General features: G+C 37.1%; 1 protein-coding gene across 2 annotated transcripts in view; it reads left to right on the top strand.

Moving 5' to 3' along the window:
- Window positions 1-21,807, top strand: part of LOC103032278 (connector enhancer of kinase suppressor of ras 3-like) — a 74,155-nt gene that overhangs the window by 43,754 nt on the left and 8,594 nt on the right. Inside the window, exons 10-15 of one of the 2 annotated variants that reach the window (XM_049463508.1) lie at window positions 3,221-3,345; window positions 3,810-3,994; window positions 4,219-4,305; window positions 5,129-5,382; window positions 9,701-9,738; window positions 14,515-14,557. In XM_049463508.1, the coding sequence (XP_049319465.1) occupies window positions 3,221-3,345; window positions 3,810-3,994; window positions 4,219-4,305; window positions 5,129-5,382; window positions 9,701-9,738; window positions 14,515-14,557 (732 nt within the window). The remainder of the gene's footprint in view (window positions 1-3,220; window positions 3,346-3,809; window positions 3,995-4,218; window positions 4,306-5,128; window positions 5,383-9,700; window positions 9,739-14,514; window positions 14,558-21,807) is intronic. The other variant, XM_049463509.1, reaches the window with a different exon arrangement.

Raw genomic sequence — 21,807 nt, forward strand, 5'->3', positions numbered from 1 at the left:
TTTGTGATCTCCCTCTTCCTTTATCACTCATTCCAGTTCTCATTCAGTTTTCTCTTATTTTATTGGCCTTTCTTGACCTCTCTCTCTTTCTGTGTCTCTCTATTATCTGTCTTACTCTATTTCTGGCCTGCAGTTTCTTGCTATATTTTTCTTTCTTTCTCTTTCTTTCTTTTTCTGTCTATTTCTCTCTGTTGCTTACAGTCAGGCTCTTTTTCATTCTCTCACTTTCTTTTTTGTCTATCTTGTGCTCACTCTGTCTCTTTTGCAGACATCTTCACTCTCTCTCACTTCTGTATTCATATTCTCTCTCTTGCTTATTCTCTTTCTTTCTCAAAAAAATCTAATTTACAATATGTCTCTGTCTATTTCTTGCTCACATTTTCTTGATCTCTTTCTTGATCCAACACTCTGTCATTCTGTTTTTCCCTGTCTTTTGCTTTCTCTCGCTCTATTATTTGTTTTCCTCTCTTGCTGTCTCTTCTTCTTTTGTCTCTTGATCTCTCTTATTTTCTTTCGCTCTCTATTGTGTTTGCTTTCTTTCTTAATCTTTTTTCCCTTTCTCTCACACAAACAGAATGTCTCTTTTTTCGAACTACAACCTCTCCTTCCTTCTATCTATACCTTTTAGTAATGCTCTCATTCTTTTTAAGTTTTTGTTAATCTTGTGCTCTCTCTTTTTATTTTGCACTCATGTTCACTCTTTCTCTTTTGATTCTCATTTTCTTTCTCTCTCCCTTTCTATTTACTCCTTATTTAAAAAAACGAACTGATTCTATTTATCTCTTATTTATTACTGAATATCATTGCTCATATGCAAAGTAGTTTGTGCACTACAATACAGAATCTCTGAATATATGTATATATTGTTTATTCTATCCTGTTTCTGTGTGAGTTAAGTGTAACATAATCTGCATGGTCCTCCATCATGGTTACAAACCCACACGGTGGGTCTGTGTGAAGACAAAAGCAGGTCTTTACAGTTAAAGTGCATTGCGTCATTAACAGTTTGGTAAGTGTTAGGCACCACCCCTGAACTTTGTCTCTTTGTCTGATTGTTTGTTATTGTTCAGACTAAGAGAACAACTGTGGCCTGTTTTGTTTCTGTGTGCTGCTGAGCAGAACTAAACCAGTCTGATGTCATGTAGATCGGGGTCCATGGTGATGGCTGTGATGGGCCTACAGTAGATATCACCACCTTTAGCCTAGATACCATCAGGCTTTACATTCCACAGGCCGGCTGCGGAGAGGTACACATTACTGTTTAGATGGGAGTGGGAATGCTGTTCATTCTCTGTGCTCCAAACTGGCTTTAGTTTAGTCTTTCTGCATCTGAAAAGCCTGACCTGACCACTGAATGGAGTTGTGTAATTCCATTCATGCGCTTTGAATGGCATGGCCCCGCCTTCCTGATACTCGAGCAGCCTGTGGCTTGAACGGGGTCCCAGTCTCTGCAGTTCTACATTGAATTCAGTGTTGGAAGATTTATGTAATGATAATCCCATTCAGACGTTGGATTTATAGGAAAGTGTAGGACTTCAGAGCTGTCTAGGCCTGACTTCATTGCTTTAATGGGACCCACTGGAAACAATGGGCTCTTGTAATCCAGCATGCATGTTGACAGTGGTATAGGCCTCCTCAGGTGCCCTTACCCTGTAGAGACACAATCAGAACAAACCATCACAGTCTTGGAGTATGCACACCAAATAAATGGGCATCCAGTTACACAGAGTCTCCTCTGGGCATGCCCTGCTCAACACTGTTTGATCAGGATGTTGAGATATGAGCTGGTAGATCTTAGATTACAGTATAATTGTGTTTGAGTGTACAGATCACACCTGATGATTCAGAGAGGTGACTGGCTTGTTTTTCTCTGTGGTTTGGCTAGTGAGGATGCTACAAAACTTCAAACTTTTGGCACATTACTGTAATTTACTCTGTAGACATCAAGCTGTTATCCACCATTTACTACATTTGCAAAAACTTTCCCTAGCCTATGCATTGTCTGGTAGCCTCATGCCGTAGCCTCATGCCGTAGCCTCATGCCGTAGCCTTACGCCGTAGCCTTACGCCGTAGCCTTACGCCGTAGCCTTACGCCGTAGCCTTACGCCGTAGCCTCACGTCGTAGCCTCACGTCGTAGCCTCATGTTGTAGCCTTTGTGTTTGTGTCTTTGTGTTTCTGCCTTTGTGTTCATGCCTTTATGGTGAACTGTACAGTGATGCAGGCACACCAATACACAAGTATAAACGCCCACAAAGACAGAGTAATTTACCATGATATCAATTCATTTAAAAGTTATTTAAATCAATCATAGACATTTCCCCATCTTCTGCGTTCTGAACTTTTCGTTCCAAAATGCTTTTAGTTCCTATTCAACAGTGTTGTTCTGTGCTTGAAAGAAAGAGTCAGAGCTGTTGTTTCTTATTTTTCCTGTTTTACATAATGTTTCTTTGCACATAAAAGGGACAGTTTGGAGAAAAATATAGCGTGAAAGATAGTAGCAGATAGCTTGATAGATCTTGCTAGGCCAAGCCAATACATGCCCACACAACAATGTGAGGAGCCTCAAACATACTCACAAGAGACAAACTGCAGAAGTATAAATCTGACACATTTTGCCATGTATCTTTTTTTTAAAACTACATGCCTTCCAGCACTGTGAGCCAACTGAGGGTGTTTTCACATTGGTTTTTTTTTCCTAACAATAAAAAATGGTCCTCAAATTCAGTACCTTTGGTCAATTGTGAAAGCTGTCTCTGGTCCTTCTGAAATTGGCCCTTCAAGCAAACTCTATGGTAGCTATCCGCTCCTGGTGTTGCGTGTAGGGTTGTGTGATTGGTCCATTTTGTAATTTCACATAACTTTCCTTTCTACCAGGAAAGTAAAGTATAGGTATAATAAAGACACAGGTTACTGTAATAAGCTCAGTTTTGTGGAGTGAGTGCAGGAACTGACAGCATGGTCAAATACACACTTGTGCTGGCCAGTGTGGATAATTATAAACCTTGCATAATTCACATACAAGCTCTGTGTTTGGAGGAGCTCCTGTACAGTCAAATTCCATGCCTCACAAAAATGCTGCTTAAGTTTGTGGTCAAGCAAAATAAGAAGATAATGAAAATAAAAACTAGAGCAAAACTAGAAATCTGATCCTGAATCCTTTAACTAAACACAGTATTTTATGTGTGACAGTAATATGATTCTTTTCTCCTGTCCCATAGAGCTCCTCATCTCCCAGTAAAAGCCAGTCACCTGGAAGCAGCACAGAATCCAGCAGCAGGAAGGAGAAACCCGCCATCCTGGACCTGTACATCCCCCCACCTCCATCAGTGCCTTACACACCACGGTGAGAGGATAAGCCAGATTTAACTGCATTCCTGTGGGTTAATAAGGGTGTCTCGTTGTCCTCCGCTTTCAGAAACGACTCGTTAAATCTCACTGCACATTCCCATTAGCTTTGCCTCCTTCCTGTACTGCTAGCACCTCACAGCAGCTAGAATAACTCATAAAGCAATCTTACTGAGTGACTGAAACGACATCTGTCCTCCACCAGAAGAAAATATTAGAAGTTTGTCCAGGACTTTCTTTTTGTCTCTTTACCTGAAAAAAAATGGAACAAAATTCCACTAAACCAATTATGATTAATTATATGATTGCATGTTTGCTTCCTTTATGAGTGGTCCTTATGTTTTCAGTTGTTGTCATTACAAAGCATTAATGCATGTTACACCTGTAGTACATTGTTAAAACTGAATCACTCTTGTTTTTCCATGCATAAGCAAATAAATCTTACTTTTTTTATATATATAGGGAAGTGCGGACCAGCTCCTTCAGCAATGTTAACAATAGACCTAAAGGATCTGAATCACCCAACTCCTTCTTGGACCTGGAGAGCCGGCGGCGCTTTACCATCGCAGAGTACGACAAGCTATCTGTCTACCCTGTGGAGGCCAATGTAGTGCAGACTCGCCTGAGAGAGAGAAGCTCTTCACGTGGTCAGTGGCAGAGCAAACACGCCAAATTTACACATAAAGCACTAGTGAAGCAGGCAAATCAGTGTTTCTGAACCCTGCTCTGTGTTAAAGGAAAACACTCACAAGTGCAAGATATATCAGTGGTCTACTGATTTACACCATATCTTAAATGACTAATTGTATATTTATTTTTTAGGCCTGTTAGCTGTGTGCTTACTGGTTGTTTTTCTCATTACGCTGTACAGGTAAACCACGGCCTCTATCAATGCCAGCAGACACATGCCTGAATGTGACAGATCCTTGCGCCAGGCCCTGGACACAAGGACGGAAAGGTATGTGAGACTGTCTGAGGCAACTAATCTATTTATCTTTGCCCTCAGTTTAGCTATCAGTGGTGTAATTACAGTCAGAAACATCTATCAGGAACTCTGTAATAGTGTCATTTCAGGTTGGGTGGTATCCACCACCAGCTTAGCTTAGATAAGGTGGAACACCTCAGCACAGACTTGTGTATAACATGTTTATGAGATAAACTAGGGCTGAGCAATATGGATATTGCAATATAGTACAATACTTATAGTACCGTTCTGCTATATATATTGCAGTTTTTTTTTTAATTACAGGCCAGATTTCTTCAGAAGGTTATGATCCAATATGTTGTAATACCCTAGTGACATTATGATTATGCCTTTTTAGGCCTTTTCCAGGCTTAGACTGATTAATCATTTTGTTGCTGACGACAAAATCTTGTATCCTCATTTTTGCCCTTTTGAATTTTGACATTATTTTTGCCGGTTCTTTACATTTTGTTACAATTTCTTTGAATAGAACAATCTAGATGGACCAATCTAGAATTAGTTGTGCCTTTGTTTATTTTTATCTTTTTATTTATTCAAAGTATAAAGCACATAAGTTACAGCTAAATACATTTAAAGTGCCCTTTTGATGACTTTAATAATTTGAGTCCACTACTTATCTCAGTGTTTAGCAAAAGAACATGGCAACTTTCAACACCACATTAACCTTATTTAATAATCCGCATAAGATTACACCATGTGTTTTTTAATTTTTTTAATTAAACTATCTTTTACTTTTCACTCTATCCAGTTGTTGGAAAACCTTAATGTGTCACTAATGATCTGTGATCTTGTGTAGGTGAGGATCTGCTGTACAGATATCTCAGCAACGAGCGCATACCCACCATAGCCGAGGAGATACCCAGCACAGGGCGATCGTACAAATCGCCAGGAGAACGGTGCGTGCGGGGGGTGGACCACGTGCGAAACAGCCGATTTCTTGTCAACGTAGACCTCCACAACAGCGCAACCATTCCATACCAAGAGGACTTTACCAAAAAGACCCCAATGACCTCCACTCCAAAAAGGCCCCCCACGGAGCCCTCGCTACTGGTCAGTTGGATCACCAGGCTTAAGCTACTGACTCATTAACGTCGCCTTGCCCTGCCGCTCTGTCCATTCCTGCTTCAGTTGAACCGTGTGTGGTGACTTCCCCCTCTTCCTGCTCCTCTTTCTTCTCTTCTTTTACGCTCTTCTCTTTATTTCTTCATTTTCCTTTAATCTAACCAGCCTCTTTTTAATCTGCTCTTGTGCCTATTCCTGCTTCATTTTTCAGCGTTTGACCAGACTGCCTTACAGTAAACTGAAAAAAGCTCTTGCTTGGACTTTGCTACACATGTTTAGAAACACTTCAGGGAACACAGAAATAACATTACCTTTGATTTGATCTTTTCTACAATAAGAAAAGAATGGGAGTGGTTTGATGTAGAATATAAATATTTGAATGCATACATTTAAGCCATTTACAAAATGTAGCTACCTCAGTAAAAAATTTAAGTGGATAAGATTATTTGACTTCCATTCAGAGTGAACTGCACTAAACAGCCCCTAAATCCAAATCCTGTAACAGAACATTACAGGATCAAAAGGAGGTACGAGAGTCTGCATCACACTCTCTATAGAAATTAGCTGAAGCAGCCCGCATACAGTAAGTGAACTGGTGAACTGAACACATTTCTTACTGTCTTTCAGGGTCATATAGCCTGGCTTCTTTTGTGTTACACTTATTTTTTAATTTATATCAATGTATAGGTTTTCTCTCGCTATTGATTTTCACTTGCCAAAGTGTTTTTCTTTTGCCTGTTTTTATGTGTATGTTTAAATTGCTCCAACCTTTAAGTCAACATAAAGGTTTCCTTTTTCCCCAAAAATTATTTATCCTTATGTTTCAAAATCGGAGCAGTTTTCCCTTTATCACTAAGCCATTGTTTGTCTGTTAATTGTTACCTCTATTTGCCTCTGAAAAAAGCTGTCGGTTTGTTGTGTTTGTCATTCTTTTTCTTAAGTGAAGTGACACTTTGTTTAGCCATGCAAAAAAAAGCGTAGGTCACAATACGCAATGCTGCACTAACCTGATTGATTCAGTCACATATCGTAAGAACACATATCTTTGAGTGTTTAAACATGAAGAGGAACAAAAACTCATTTGTATGAATGGAAGAATTGTTAGGGCATTTTCACACCTGCACTTTTTACGAACTCTTTAACCGAGTTAAACCAGAGAAAACTATTGGTGTGAAAAAGTACTTAAGAAATAAGTTTCAAAAAATACATGGTCTAAACATTTAAAAAATAAACATGCTACAAAATAGTGATGCCATACAAGAACCACTTTCGATTCCATAAAAAAAAATAAACAATTGCGTGTGCGAAGAACCTTTTAATTTGGTAAAAAAAAAGGAAACTTTACATCAATAGAAGACGCATATTCTTCTATTGCATCACTCAAAGAACATGTTTGTAGCACTTTTATTTTGAAGGGTGTAGCGCTAGGTCTTTGCAGTGACACTGTAACACTGATAGTGGGGTGCTGAACTGGTTAACTCACACTGCTCATGTCTCCGGCTGACTGATTAAATTTTACACTGTTGGTCTTGTGTGTTTGCCATTGAATACACAGTTTATATATCTGGTTCACCTCTGTGTTCTTAGCTCAGCTGAGAAGTTGAACAGTATTAACATGAAAACAATGTGTGGTATTTCTACTCTATTTGTACTTCACTTGGATTTTGTACTATAACAGTGGTGTATTATCATTAAAGGAGCCATTCCAGATTCTTTTTGTATTGTCTTCATTTAATATTAACCTTCAGAGACTGCTTTAGTCCACTGTTCTCCTCCTGCTTTTATAGATTTTTTATAGTTGATATTGCCACATCAAGCATATGATTCAGTAATTAATGGAGAATGACATATTTCTTGTCCAATTTCTTTGGCACAATAAATAAACATATTGTTTTTATGTGATTATGAATGGACCAATAGAAAAGATCTATAATGAGTTGGAATAAAATCTTTTTTCATTGAATCCCATTCAATTTTTAAAAATTAAGACTTTTCTCTTTTCTTGTACAGTTATCATTTTGGGGACACAGGGTTTTTGCCAGCAACTATATGCCGATGGAATGTAGCATAAAATAATGTAATTAATGTAAAATGTACAGTGTAAAAATGTACAAAAATTGACAAAATATACAAATATCTCCATTTTGCCACCAATGTACTATAAATGGACCAATAGAAAGTCTCCAAAATAACTTGTACATTTTGTTTTTTGTTCTACTTCCATTTAAAGATGAAAAGCATTTTTTTCCTTCTCTGAAAAGTGTGGATATACATATTCATTCATGCATGATGGCGATTATTTAATTAATTTAAAGGATAGAAATGTCTACATGTTTACATGCTGAATAGCCACACTGCTGTTTTTTCTTAAATAAAATCATTTCTCATTTAAAAGTTTAAAAAACTTTGGCAAGTCGTTAATCAAGACAGATTTTAAGAAGACAAATTTAAAACCATCAATTATTGTCATTTCAGTCATGCAAGATGGAACAAACACTGCATGTTCGGTTTGCGCTGATCTTTGCATCAAACGTGATGAGATGCGATGATGTGAACGGATATAAGCACAAATAATGGTGTGTGGGGCCTGTTTGCTAGGATTGATGGATGATTCTTTCTGCCTTCATTGTCTCTTTGTCTCTCTCTTTTCCTCCAAGTTCACCACCTCCCCCCACCCTTCACTCCTCTGTCCTGAGCTCTGTCCTGGCTTGCCTGGGAACTTTCAACAACTCCACTGATGCTACTGAAGCTTCCTCTAAACTCCTGCACTGCTTCAGCTTCTCTAACAAAGCACTAAACTCTGCTTGCGTGGAAAAGAGCTTTTTAAATCTGCTTCTCTTTTCTTAGCCGTTTGCATTGTGTTGATCCTGCTGATGAGTGAAATCTGATGATGTTATAAAGCTCAGCTTGTTTGAATTGATTATTTAAATAATGCTTTTCTTTCAGTTTGCATGAAAACACTTTTCACTAGACCTGTTCTCTTACACTTTAAAGTCTGTCAGCACCTGCATCTCTTCACTGCTTCAATCAGCACTGCCTAAACACAGTACAGTATAATACACTACCATTCAACAGTGTGGATTCACACATTTCCATAATTATACAGGTTTTGTTAAAGGAATATATTTTTGCGGTAATGCAAAACCTTGTTCGTTTTTGTAGTTCATTTTTCCACTTTTTGGTACAGTATGATTCTGGCAATTGTCCTTCAAATTGTATTGAAACTTCACCAAAGGAAATGTAACAAAACTAACTTGTTTTATATTTTTAAAAGTTTTTTTGTCATTTATAAAATTCATATTTTTGCATCACAAATGCAAGAGACAATATTTAAAAGATTACTTATATGCTTCTTGGACTGTGTGATTTCACAATGAATAAATAAATTAGAAATAAATTAGATGAAAACCAAATGAATAAATAAATTAGAAATTACAAATAATAAACAGATTAATCAAGGTCCTTTAGATTAATCACTTTTTTTTTTTTTTTTTTATATCTCACAATGAATTTAGTTGTTGGATGTGAATGAGTTTTTAAAACCAGAATGCTGGTAACCAGTAAATTACTCTACATACACCTCAAATAAAAACTGTATAAAATCAAGAATGAAGTTTTGAAATGAAATCCATATGCCACTTATTAATAAAATAATGATAAAAACGGATATCGGCCTGTATGTCGATTATGATTGTGCATAATATGCAGTATACACCTATATAAATAATATAATATCTCATTTTCATTTATCTATGGGTGACTTATACTACCTTTAAAATAATTCTGTTCCTACAGGTTTTCACTCCATTCAAACAAAGGTGTTTCCTATATAACTAACCCAAAGTTTGCTGGTAGTTTAGAATCAACCTGCAGCTACAGCATTTGTTTACAGTTCAGATCGGTGACCAATGATCTACATGTTTACGTAATTATAATTAAACCATTAATATTATTAAACATTCAAGAAAAAAGATAACTTTGATCCAATTATAATATCTAATATTTATTGACATTTACATGAATTAGCAGTTTAGTGAGATATAATATTTGTAAAATAGAATAAATGTAGTATACTAATCTAAATGTAGATTTTAGTATAGTACAATAGAGTGTCAGCTGAGTATTCTGGAGTAAAAATATCAAATATTGTCTTGAAATCTCAGACTGTCTCAGTGTGCACTTCTCGTCATGTAAAAATGATATTGCACATTATTTATATGATAGGGAATTCCAAACTCTTGAATGGTAGTGGTCTGTCAGTGCTCACTTAAAAACAGCCTGTGTAACATTCCTCTGTGTTCCACAGCAGGATCCTGACTGGACTTCCAGTGCATTCATCAACAGGTGAGTGTCTAACGTACATTAGCTGTGAAACCGGCTCAGCCCACACGTACACATGAGCTGCACCTCCTCGCAGCGCCTCCAGGCCAGGGCTAATTGATGGTGTCAGTTGTTCAGAATGCGTAATTTCATTCAAGACAGACGACACGGCTGCTCATTCACATACATTTATAGCAGGCAGTAGTGGTCTGACATCAGCGGGGTCTGGGCTGGCACAGTTCTGTACAGAGGTCTCAAATTCTGTTCTCCGGCACCAGCGTACAACATACCACACATCAGCCCAGCATAGCCGGCATAGCTCTTGAGTGTCACTGAGGGTACGAGCGCCAGTCTGAAACCGAACCTCAGACATGGCCTTCACCAGGGCTGTAAAGAAACCTCATTACACATCAGTCTGGTAGAGGCAAGATAACTGCGTTTACACAGTCCAATCAGAATATTGTATATTATATTATGACCACCTCCTTGTTTCTACACTCATTGATCAATTTCTCAGCTCTGCTGAACAAAGCATATATAGCATATAGACTGTTGCCCATCTGTTTCTCCTCATAACTTGTTATCCACCATTCATTCTGTTCTTTAATGCAGCAGTGCTGCTGGAGTTTTTAAACACTTCATTGTCACTGCTAGATTGACAATAGTTCACCAACCAGAAAAATCCAGCCAACAGTGTCCTTTGACCATTGATAAAAGACTGGAGGAAGACCAACACAAACTATGCAGCATCAGATGATTCAAGTCAAGAAATGTTAAAGGATAATTCCGGTGTAAAATGGATTTTTGTTGTACTAAAACATGATAAAAATTATTATTTTTTTAATAAATAGCACACCGCACTCCCACAGTGTTCTGAGATTTAGACATTTTAACAGTTCAAACACCATTCAAACTAGGCGACATGGGGCATAATTTGCCCTGATAAATCGCTTTTTCCACCGTCAGGGCTCTCCAGAATCTAGCAAGGAGGTGTGGAGCTACTTTGAGCCTGTATAACGGTGGAAAAAAAATGTATCAGGAAAAATTATGCCCTGTGTAACCCAGTCTGAAGGGTGTTTGGACAAACTTAAAATTTCTGGATCTCAGAACGCTGTGGGAGAACGGAAGTGTGCTATTCATCAAAGGCAAGTCATTTTTATCATGTTTTACTACACCAAAAATACATTTTACACTGGAGTTCTACTTTAAGCTTAGAGGCTTTTATTGTTATTTCATCTGAGTACAAGTACACAGTGGAGTGAAATTACGTTCCTGCAGGACTAGGGTGCAACATGAAACCAACTGTATGAGATTATGTTAAGTGCAAACATGCAACAAATTGGACAAACATAGAACTAGAACAATACAATGAATGCCATAAATACAGCAGTTACGTAGTATGAAACGTGCTACGAAAAATTCAGTATTGTGAAAAGTATTTTTAGACTTCACGATCTAAGATAAAGTGTTTAAAAACTCCAGCAGCACTGCTGTGTCTGATCCACTCAAACCATCACAATGTCAATGTCACTGCAGTGCTGACAATGACCCACCACCCAAATAATAGCTGCTGTGTTGTGATCCTGTGGGAAGATAATAAAGTATGCACAGAAACAGCAGGAGCCTGTAATTATGGTGCTACAATGTGCTCTAAATCCTCAGATATTATCTCATGACGTATTATCTCACTGCTATCTCAAAAAGCTTGCCTAGTCCTTTTAAAGAAGTATTGCCAATAAAATAGGACTTTCTGGACCTGCTGATGCCAAGCATTATATTAGATGTGAGTTAGATAAAGAGCTATTAATCTACCACCCGTACAAAAAAAAACAAAAAAACACTTTTAAAGTTAAAACTTAACTGTATCAAAATGTTTTCCCAGTAAAAAATCAATCTGAATTACTGCAGCGGCACAGCTGAACTACAGAAGCCTACTGAACTATAGACAGTGATCAGTGACTGGGAAACACAAAAATAGCAGGACACTCCATATGACATGTGGAAAAAGGGGAAACTCTTTGACCCAAAGATCATGTGACCTCTCAGAACACTTAAGGAGGTGTGACCTTATTATGGGAAAGATTTATGACTAATGGAGTGCCCTGTCTGCTGGGAACAGGATCTTCTGTCTGTCTGTCTGTCTGTCTGCTTTCATAAACACAAACACAGCTCAAAACAATGGTGTTTTATCATTTTCAAACAAGAAAAATGTTATGTTTTTTGGCAAAGACACATACAGTTGTGGTCAAAAGTTTACATACACTTGTAAAAAAACATAATGTTATGGCTGTCTTGAGTTTTCAATAAGTTCTACAACTCTTATTTTTCTGTGATAGAGTGATCGGAACACATACATGTTTGTCACAAAAAACAGTCTTAAAATTTGGTTCTTTCATAAATTTATTATGGGTCTGCTGAAAATGTCACCAAATCTGCTGGGTCAAAAATATACATACAGCAACATTAGTATTTGGTTACATGTCCCTTGGCCATTTTCACGGCAACTAGGCGCTTTTGGTAGCCATCCACAAGCTCCTGGCAAGCTTCAGGTCGAATGTTTGACCACTCTTCTTGACAGAATTGGTGCAGTTCAGCTAAATGTGATGGTTTTCTTGCATGAACCCGTTTCTTTAGCACTGTCCACATGTTCTCAATGGGGTTTAAGTCAGGACTTTGGGAAGGCCATTCTAAAACCTTAATTCTAGCCTGGTTTAGCCATTCCTTTACCACTTTTGATGTGTGTTTTGGGTCATTGTCTTGTTGGAACACCCAACTGCGCCCAAGACCCAACCTTCGGGCTGATGGTTTTAAGTTTTCCTGCAGAATTTGGAGGTAATCCTCCTTCTTCATTATCCCATTTACTTTCTGCAAAGAACCAGTTCCACTGGCAGCAAAACATCCCCAGAGCATAATACTACCACCACCATGCTTGACAGTAGGCATGGTGTTCCTGGGATTAAAGGCCTCACCTTTTCTCCTCCAAACATATTGCTGGGTGTTGTGGCCAAACAGCTCAATTTTTGTTTCGTCTGACCAGAGAACTTTCCTACAGAAGGTTTTATCTTTGTCCATGTGATCAACAGCAAACTTCAGCCGAGTCTTAAGGTGCCTTTTCTGGAGCAAGGGCTTCTTTCTTGCACGGCAGCCTCTCAGTCCATGGCGATGTAAAACACGCTTGACTGTGGAGACTGACACCTGTGTTCCATCAGCTTCCAAATCCTTGCAGACCTGCTTCTTGGTGATTCTTGGTTGACTCTTGACCATCCTGACCAATCTCCTCTCGGCAGCATGTGATAGCTTGCGTTTTCTTCCTGATCGTGGCAGTGACACAACTGTTCCATGCACTTTATACTTGCGTATAATTGTCTGCACAGTTGCTCTTGGGACCTGTAGCTGCTTTGAAATGGCTCCAAGTGACTTCCCTGACTTGTTCAAGTCAATAATTCGCTTTTTCAGATCCACACTGAGTTCCTTTGACTTTCCCATTGTAGCTTTTGTAGCTGAGTCTAATCACTGGGTCAAATGAGCCCTATTTAAATGGGCTCATGAGAAGTCAACAGCTGTAGTCAATCAGAATCACTTACAAGAAGTGAAGAGGCCATGACATGAAGCTAATTTGATTGACACAACTCGCTACATCACCAAAATTGACAAATTTTGTTGCTGTATGTATATTTTTGACCCAGCAGATTTGGTGACATTTTCAGCAGACCCATAATAAATTTATGAAAGAACCAAATTTTAAGACTGTTTTTTGTGACAAACATGTATGTGTTCCGATCACTCTATCACAGAAAAATAAGAGTTGTAGAACTTATTGAAAACTCAAGACAGCCATAACATTATGTTTTTTTACAAGTGTATGTAAACTTTTGACCACAACTGTATAATGACTTTTCAAAGTAAACTAATAATTAGTATTTTTGACTTGGTTTCCTTCTTGTTTGTTTAGTCTTTACATAGATAAATTATTACATAAATTATTAATACATATAACATTCATTCATTAAAATTTAAAAAAAAAAGAAAAAAGTTGATTTCTTAAATGGAGACTGCAACATCTAAAACATTTATTCTAAAAACAGAGTGATCTGATTTCTTCTGGCAATATCACATGTATCTGTATCTTAATTTAAGTGGGTTAAAACCAAAACAATTATTTTGCTAAGAAAGTCAAATATAATTTATTGCATCCTCATTAATTTTCCCTTAAATTACTACATTTACGCTCGCAATGATCAGAATAGTCCACTCCACACCGGAGACCACACAACAATGCACGTTTTAAAAGTACTTTCTTTACTCTTTGGCGTAACTACAAATTCTAACAAGAGATGTCCCTAAAACCCCGAATCTTACAAACTATCACTTTTATCCTCAGAGTCTGTAATTAGAGTGTGTACTCTCTGCTTCTTTGGAAGTTTGCCCAAATATTTAGATGCACACAAACAAAGATAGTATGCCCTCAGAAGCCACACAGTATGCTTTTTCAGAGAGAAATTACAGCCTAATGCAGAGAGAATTGATATGTAGATCATCATAGTTAGAAGCTACTGCACTGTATAGCAAGTTAACCACAGTCTAAGAGACTGACTCTGAAACACTTTCTAATCACTGTTTTTATCTCCACTTTCAGACTCAGTGGTGCCTCTAAGGATATTTGCTACTTTAGCTGATCTCTCATATGTGTGCCTTAACTCTGCACTATATACAGACCCTAGTGTATGTGTAAACAGTTCATTTAGACATTTTATGAATGTTTTCACTGTTGCAGTAACATCTCTGGTATGTCTTCCACAGGTACAGCACTTCTGGAATCCGATCCTGGTCATTCTCTCAAGCGGTAAGAAACACTTGTTTCTATGTACAGTATGCTCAATTATAAATCAGGAATTTATCTTGAAGGGAAGGAATGCTGATCTGGGTGTATTTATACCTTTTACATAACATTTAATAAACATACAGGAACTGAGAAGATGTGGATTATAAAGAATTCTAGTTACAAAAGATTGATTGACTGTTTATATGTGGTTGTTTGAACAAAAAGCCTTAAGAAATGTGAATAAACATAGGGTGATGTCGCTTAGCACAAGACATCTGTGAGCTGATGTATCAGAACCGAGTCGCTGCACTTTCCTCCGAGCACGCTATGATGCTACTCGGCAATGCTGCATCAGTTAAAAAAAAAAAAAGAGGCGGAGGCTGACTTTACGTGTATCGGAGGAGGCTTGTGCTAGTCTTCACTCTTCTGGTGTTGGGGAATCACTAGTGATAGGGGAAAATTGGGGAATTGGGGAGAAAATGGGAAAAAAACATTTTAAAAAATCATCTGGGTTTGTTTGCTGCAGGAAAAAAGAAATATTACAGCCCTTAAACATTAGGCTTTAAAGCTCTTCTTTTAAGTTTTAACAAATAAAGTTAGTTTATTTTTTTACTTGAGTTCTTAAGAACAGTTTCTAGAAATGCTTATTTTCAAAGAGTTCTTCAATACATAGCAGTCCTTAAGCTCATCATAAAATCATTTTTGGTAAAATATACCAACAGACACACAGACACATTGCAAAAATGCATTGCTTGCTTTTTCTCAACCATGTTGTCTCAGTGTTGTCACAAATACATTATTGTCTCTTGGACATACTATTACTTTTTGACAAAATTATAATTTTTCGTTAAATATATTTGATAACATTGCATTCCAACTTTGTGCACACCAAAACAACAGTCTCATCACTAATAAATCACATCTAATAAACTACTAACATTGAGAGCACACTGAAATTAGAATTGCTACCTTCTCAGCTAAACCATTAATATTTAAAGGTTTCTCACTTTACAAAGCTGGTTCTTTTACAGTTGTAGAATGGGTCTGTTTCAAGTGAGAGAGTGGACTATTTCACTGTAGTTGCATGGCAGGTGTTGGACTCAAATTACCTGTGTGTGACATGAAGAGTATGAGTGTACAAGACCCTTTGGCTTGTTTCCCACGGACCCCTCCCCCTTCTACACATGACATCGGAAACCATGAGTTACTGTCAAACTCTGCACACTGTGCATTTAGTGGGAAAGAGTGGGGCACAGCTTAGGCTTTAGAATTTTGTAAAAATACATTTAAAAGAGTCAGATCTAAACTTTATTTCCAGTCTATACCAGTTAAAAACAGTTCAGCAGCAAGTGAAATGTGTGCAAACATTACTGCACACTTACACCCAATAGGCAGGGTTTGTTGTAACAGGGGGAAGGACAAGTTTAACAGTTGCTAGAAAGTCTGGTAGGCTGATACAACATAATTAATTCTGTCAAATTAACATTCTAATCTGAATGCATTAAAAAAAACTGCATCCAGGTAAATATGAGCAGAAGAGGTAAAAAAAAAAAAAAAACATTAAGTGTAAAAGCCAGTAACAGTACATTAAAACTGATACATTGCTTTTAAAATATGATAAACAATAAAATAACCCCACTATACAGAGGCTGTATTTTAGTCACTTTAATGCTTTAAAATGATACTGGTACAGGTTACGAACAATACAGATGTCCATTCAGTGACTTGTACTCACATTTCAGTTATAATACCACTTCTTATAGGTTATGAATAGTTACATTTATAGTACAAAAACGGTGTTCAGGGGGAAACCTGAGAAATAGTGGACTGAATAGGGTCAAACTTCACAGATGATGTTCTGAGAATGTGAGAAGCTGAACATGAGAATGTTGTACTTGTTGGACCTGTTTTAATAAAAACTATTAGCCTACATTAGCCCATGTTAGTTGTTTTGCTTTGTTCTTATATATGTGGATTTATATGGAAACATTAGATTCCAACACTGGAATTAAACTGATCCATTAATACTAATGCACGTATAATATTAAATCATAAATCTCTGTTTTTGTAAAGTTATGTAAAGCAAAAACAAGCTTTTCTTATAATCCTATTAATATTTTTAAATGACTACTGATTTCTAAGCACATTTAGGCCCAATATAATAACAGATATGGTCAATATAAAAAAACAAAGTTTATCTAGTGTCCAGCGTTTACATCTTTATCACTGAAGCTACAAAGCTAATGTAGTTTTCATGTAATTGCATTGTGTAAAGCCGGATTTAAGCATGCTTAAATCATAACACAGCCTAAACCACACAGTTAGGTCATTTAGAATTGCCATCGACATTGTTATCTTTCAAAAACTGGCAAGAAATGGTAGCAGCAGCCATTTTGACTCTTTAATATTTACAAATGCGTTGAGGTAAGAGGCACACCTTAAAAAATATTTAAATGGTAGAATGTATTATTGTTTTATGTATACCCAAAGAGTTAAGGTTATAAGTTTGTAAACAAATTTTATTGCCAGGCAACATGACCACCATTAGCAATTAGCATGAACAGCAGCTCATATGGAAACTAGCGCAGATTTCCTCTTGACTTCTCAGCATGTAGCGCAGTAGTAGACCCTGATAGCATCTCTAGCTCGTTGCCTGGCACAGTGGGAGAGGGAGCAGAGAAAAGAATGGCCTCTCTGTCTCTCGCCCCTCCAAGACTGGCCCCTGGGGGAATATTTAGTTAAGTGGCGTGACAATCCTCTGCATGGACCATGATGGGAGATTTAGCCCACAATGGTGTGACCAATCACCTTCCCATCTAATCCTGGGGAAACTGAAATGGGAGTTGCTCTCATGTGTAACTGCTCCAAAATCTTATAAACAGATCTGTTTAATCCACACGAAAAACAAGATTACAAGGCTTGTAGGCTTCCTGCACATTAAGCAAGTGAACACAGAAACATGTAGCAAGTGCCTGTGCATTAGCATGGTTGTTCCTAGGCCTACGTGGTCTAGGGTCCTATTCAAGTTCATAACTGGTAAGCTGAGGAGATCAAGTCTCACCATAATAGATGTCTTTCCCAGCACTGAAAATAAGACTGGTTTACCACTATGCAATGTGGCCAAAAAGAAGAACCCACATCCGATGGGCAGATTCCCCATCAGCTAACAATTCAGAATCATTGTGTGCATGTGTGAATGTGCAGGCATGCGAACAATGTTTTGGCTAGCTCCCACACACTGCAGATAGTCTAGATATAGGCTACTTCTCCTTCAGATTGGTTTTCTCCTTAAAGAACATGAAAAAAGTGATTCTTTAGAATCCTTAGACTCCTTACATTTCCAACTTCAGGTCGATTTAGTGTTCAAGGTTACCTGCACTACACTAATATTCTTCTGTCAATGTCAATGCAGTAAATGTGAAAATGTAATTATATAAGATTGTCTGATATAAGGCAATTTCTAAAATTGTTGGTGCATTTTAACTATGGAAAGATTTTACAAATCAGTCGAATCTCTTTAAATGATTAAACCTATTTGTTCGAATTCAATCTCTTTTTGCTAAAAAAAAATATATATATATACTTTAAACTGTGAAATTCAAATTGTTTTTAGCTGAAGAGCAAATGAATGAATACCTGGCTTGGACTTAAAAGCTCCCTCTAATGAACATGAGTCAGTAATAGATGCTGTAAATACTGTATATCTCTTACAACACGAAACCAATTCCTTATAGCTTGATGTACCTTTATTCCTAAACTATTTGAATATGTCTTAAAAAGTAACTACTCTCTAGATATTTTCCTATGTTAATAGTTGAAATATGTTGTTCTGTAATAATAAAATATACCAACCCTTATTTATGCTTGAAATACATAAAAATGAGATGCAAATATGAAAATAATTTAGATATTTGACCCTATTGACCCAGAACTGTAGTGCAGTTTTTAAATAGTTGTGTTAATTTCAGTTTATTAAATATCGAATGGGAGATTCAGTCAGTTTTACAATAACAAATCTGACAATAATCAACATACTGTGATACTGTACATACTGTATCCTCAATATTTTATACACAATAATGAGATTATAATCTCATAAATTTGACATATAACACTGCTTTTAATCTTTAATATTTTAAAGTTTTCAGCTTGAGGAAGTGACATCACTGGGTGCAAGTCACTTTTTTTTCTTCAGTTTAATTACTGAAATTACATAGCCTGCAGAAAATATTCTGAACATTCAGTGTGAATGTATATATAAAAATATAAAGAGTAAGCTAGCTGTATTATGAAACAGAACAAAAATACAATTATAATATATAAAAGAAGGGGGGAAAAGTTAATAATGTGCGAGTCATTGGTTAACATTTTGTGCATTAACCATGCCTATGTGTATATACATGATGCATTATTAATTGTGACAAATGTATATACTTAACATTCAAAGCAGGTGCAATACAAAATGTCTTTGGAAAAATAATAACAAAAACTCATACATTTTTTAAAGTTAATTTAATGTCAGGATAAATTATGGACGTAATAATTTAGTTTTATTTTATTAAAATGTCCTGTATCTTGTTTTTCTAATTGAGAATCGAGGGAATCGTTGTCTTGAGTCGACTCCTTGAAACCACTCCATCGACTCCCATAATTTTCTATCAGAATTGATCCGGAGTCGACTCTATCGTGTCTGGAATCGAGCACACCTGTTCTAAACGCTAAACTCTACTGAAAGAGTCTATTAAGCGTGGACGAGGCGACACCTCGCGGCTTTTCCGGGCTTTACAGTCAGGTTAATACATGAAAACAAAATGTAGCAAAGGACTTTGAATGTGTCCAGTTTGTGTTTGTTTGGAGCCGCGGCCTGCTGGATTTATTAGGCTATTTTTCCTTAAGGAGATGCTTAAAGAAATGACCCAGGAGAAAATGCCACTTTATCACAATGCTCTCCAGGATTATTAACAACATTCACAAGACTCTTCTGTGTAGAAAAGACGAGTTTCAGGCCAAGCTTTATTCACTGAAGCTCAGAGTGCAGGTGAGCTGCTGTGAGAAGTGTTTAAATGAGGTGTGTTGAGGTGAAAGTGGAGGGATGGCTGTGTGACTAAATGATTGTGTGACTGTGTGTGTTTTGAGTTCTTTGTAATCGTGGCTGTTTGACCACACGCCGCGAACAGAGCTGATCTGAATAAGTTCCCGTTTCCTCTGTGGCTGGGTTTTAATTTCACACCTGCAGCTGTAGAATCACTGAAGCTCTAAAGCTCTGATAGAAACTGCAGGTCTCTTTGTCTTTACTGTATTTGTGTGCGGTGTGGTAATAAAGGTCCGGAAGAGCTGTGAGTGTATATGTGTGTGTGTGTGTGTGTGTGTGTGTGTGGACACTACTTCTCTGCTTTTTGCGAAACACATTAAGGAGAAGTTTGTTGAGAAGCGAGTGGAGCGCCTTTCTTCCCTCTCCGTCGAGCTGTGAGAGGAGTAACTGCGTTTTCAATGAAGGTAAAAATACACCCGAGGGTTTGTTTGGCTGTCTTCCTGCCCGGGGGAGCCTGACTGACAGGTAGGTCCATAAATTAGACGGCAATATAGGAATATGGACTTGAGGAAATCATATACTTAATTCTACACTGAACTGTAGCCTAATATAGCTATAGATACTATATTGGACGTTAACATGGTGGTGGCATGCGGTTGTAGACATAGGGGACCTTTATTTAACACAAACTGACCTGGAGTCAGTCTGCCTTTTATACAGCATTGAACAACAATAATTGGGGTGCACCGAATAACCTGCAAATATTATAAATGATTCCACCAAATTATCCGGACAGGACTAGTTTCTCAGGGGGTCCTGGGGTAATTTTCTCTTTTATGGGGTCCTCTGTGATTTTTATTTCAGTTCGGAACGACCATGTGTGAGTTTTCACAAACGTCCACTGAGAAAAAGACACCCTAAATTACCTTGTGTTTTTTGCTGAACGCCGTGGTCCTCCGTAATTTTAGTCCCGCCCAGACGCAAATCTCTGAGTTTCGTCACCTCGTGTTTAATAAAACAGCTATTTGTCCACTGCCACGCACTGTAATTATACTTTGGGCACGCGTTTCCATGTAAAGTGGAGTCACTACTGAACGTGATGTCATATGACAGAGAAAGCCAAAAAACTCACTGTTCCTCCTGTTTTTTCAATTGCAGTCCGGATGCAAGAGTTTTATCACTGAGTAGAAGTGTGAAATATTTTTCACAGAGGTCCCCCTGAAAAACTAATCCCATCTGGATACTTTCTGTGTTCTGCTAAATAGTGAAAAGTGTTCAGTGTTCAAGAATTATTTATAAATTGTAGATAGGGCTGTACAGTATAACGTTTCAACATCAATATCACAATGTACATGTTGCAAACTATTGATTATGTCTAACTTATACCAATCATTTTACTCCAGTCATAAATGAAAAAAATTGCATTATTATTATTATTATTATTATTATTATTATTATTATTATTATTATTATTATTATTATTATTGACTTTTTGACTTCTGGTGAAAATTGGTCAATTTCCTGTAGTTTTTAATAAATATTGCAATATATATCGCAGAACAACTAAATATACCAATGTAATTTTTTTCAATATAATGCAACCCTCCTTGGTAAATGCATTTGCTTTTTTTTTAAAGCAGGTGAAAAACATTTAAGCTATTTAATTCATGCATAGGTAAAAACAAATAATAATAATGAAAAAAAGTGTGGCTTTCAGGCGAATGTATAGTTTCGTTTGATTTTGACAAACATTTTATTTTGGTGCATTCCTATTAAGAATGCAATGATACTTATAGATGTGCAAATTTGCCAGTATTTTCAATACTGTAAATGGTAATTTATTGATTCTAATAAGCATACTGTAAAAAAAAAAAAACTAAAAAGAACACATAAAATGTACAAAAGCTATGCTCTTGTCTAAAAATTTGCATCACCTAGACCCCAGTTATATTACATTTTCATGTCACTTTTTCACAACATGAGGTCTGTGGTTGTATAAGAGGTAGAGTTTTTACTGACCCATTTACACATTTGCCGGCCCAGTGGCTTATTGGTTAGCACATTCCCCTCCCTTAGGTTTTAAGGTTCCAGTCTCTATCTGGGTGAAGTTTCCATGAGCTTTTGTCTGACCATATGAACAGTGAAAAGGTTTTCTGATGGGACACTTTATGGTCAAATGAGACAAAGTTGTATGTTTGGAGAAGTCAAGGTGAGGCATTTAACCCCAAGAATGATGTAG

Source organism: Astyanax mexicanus, chromosome 14 (assembly GCF_023375975.1).
Source record: "Astyanax mexicanus isolate ESR-SI-001 chromosome 14, AstMex3_surface, whole genome shotgun sequence".
NCBI lineage: Eukaryota > Metazoa > Chordata > Actinopteri > Characiformes > Acestrorhamphidae > Astyanax > Astyanax mexicanus.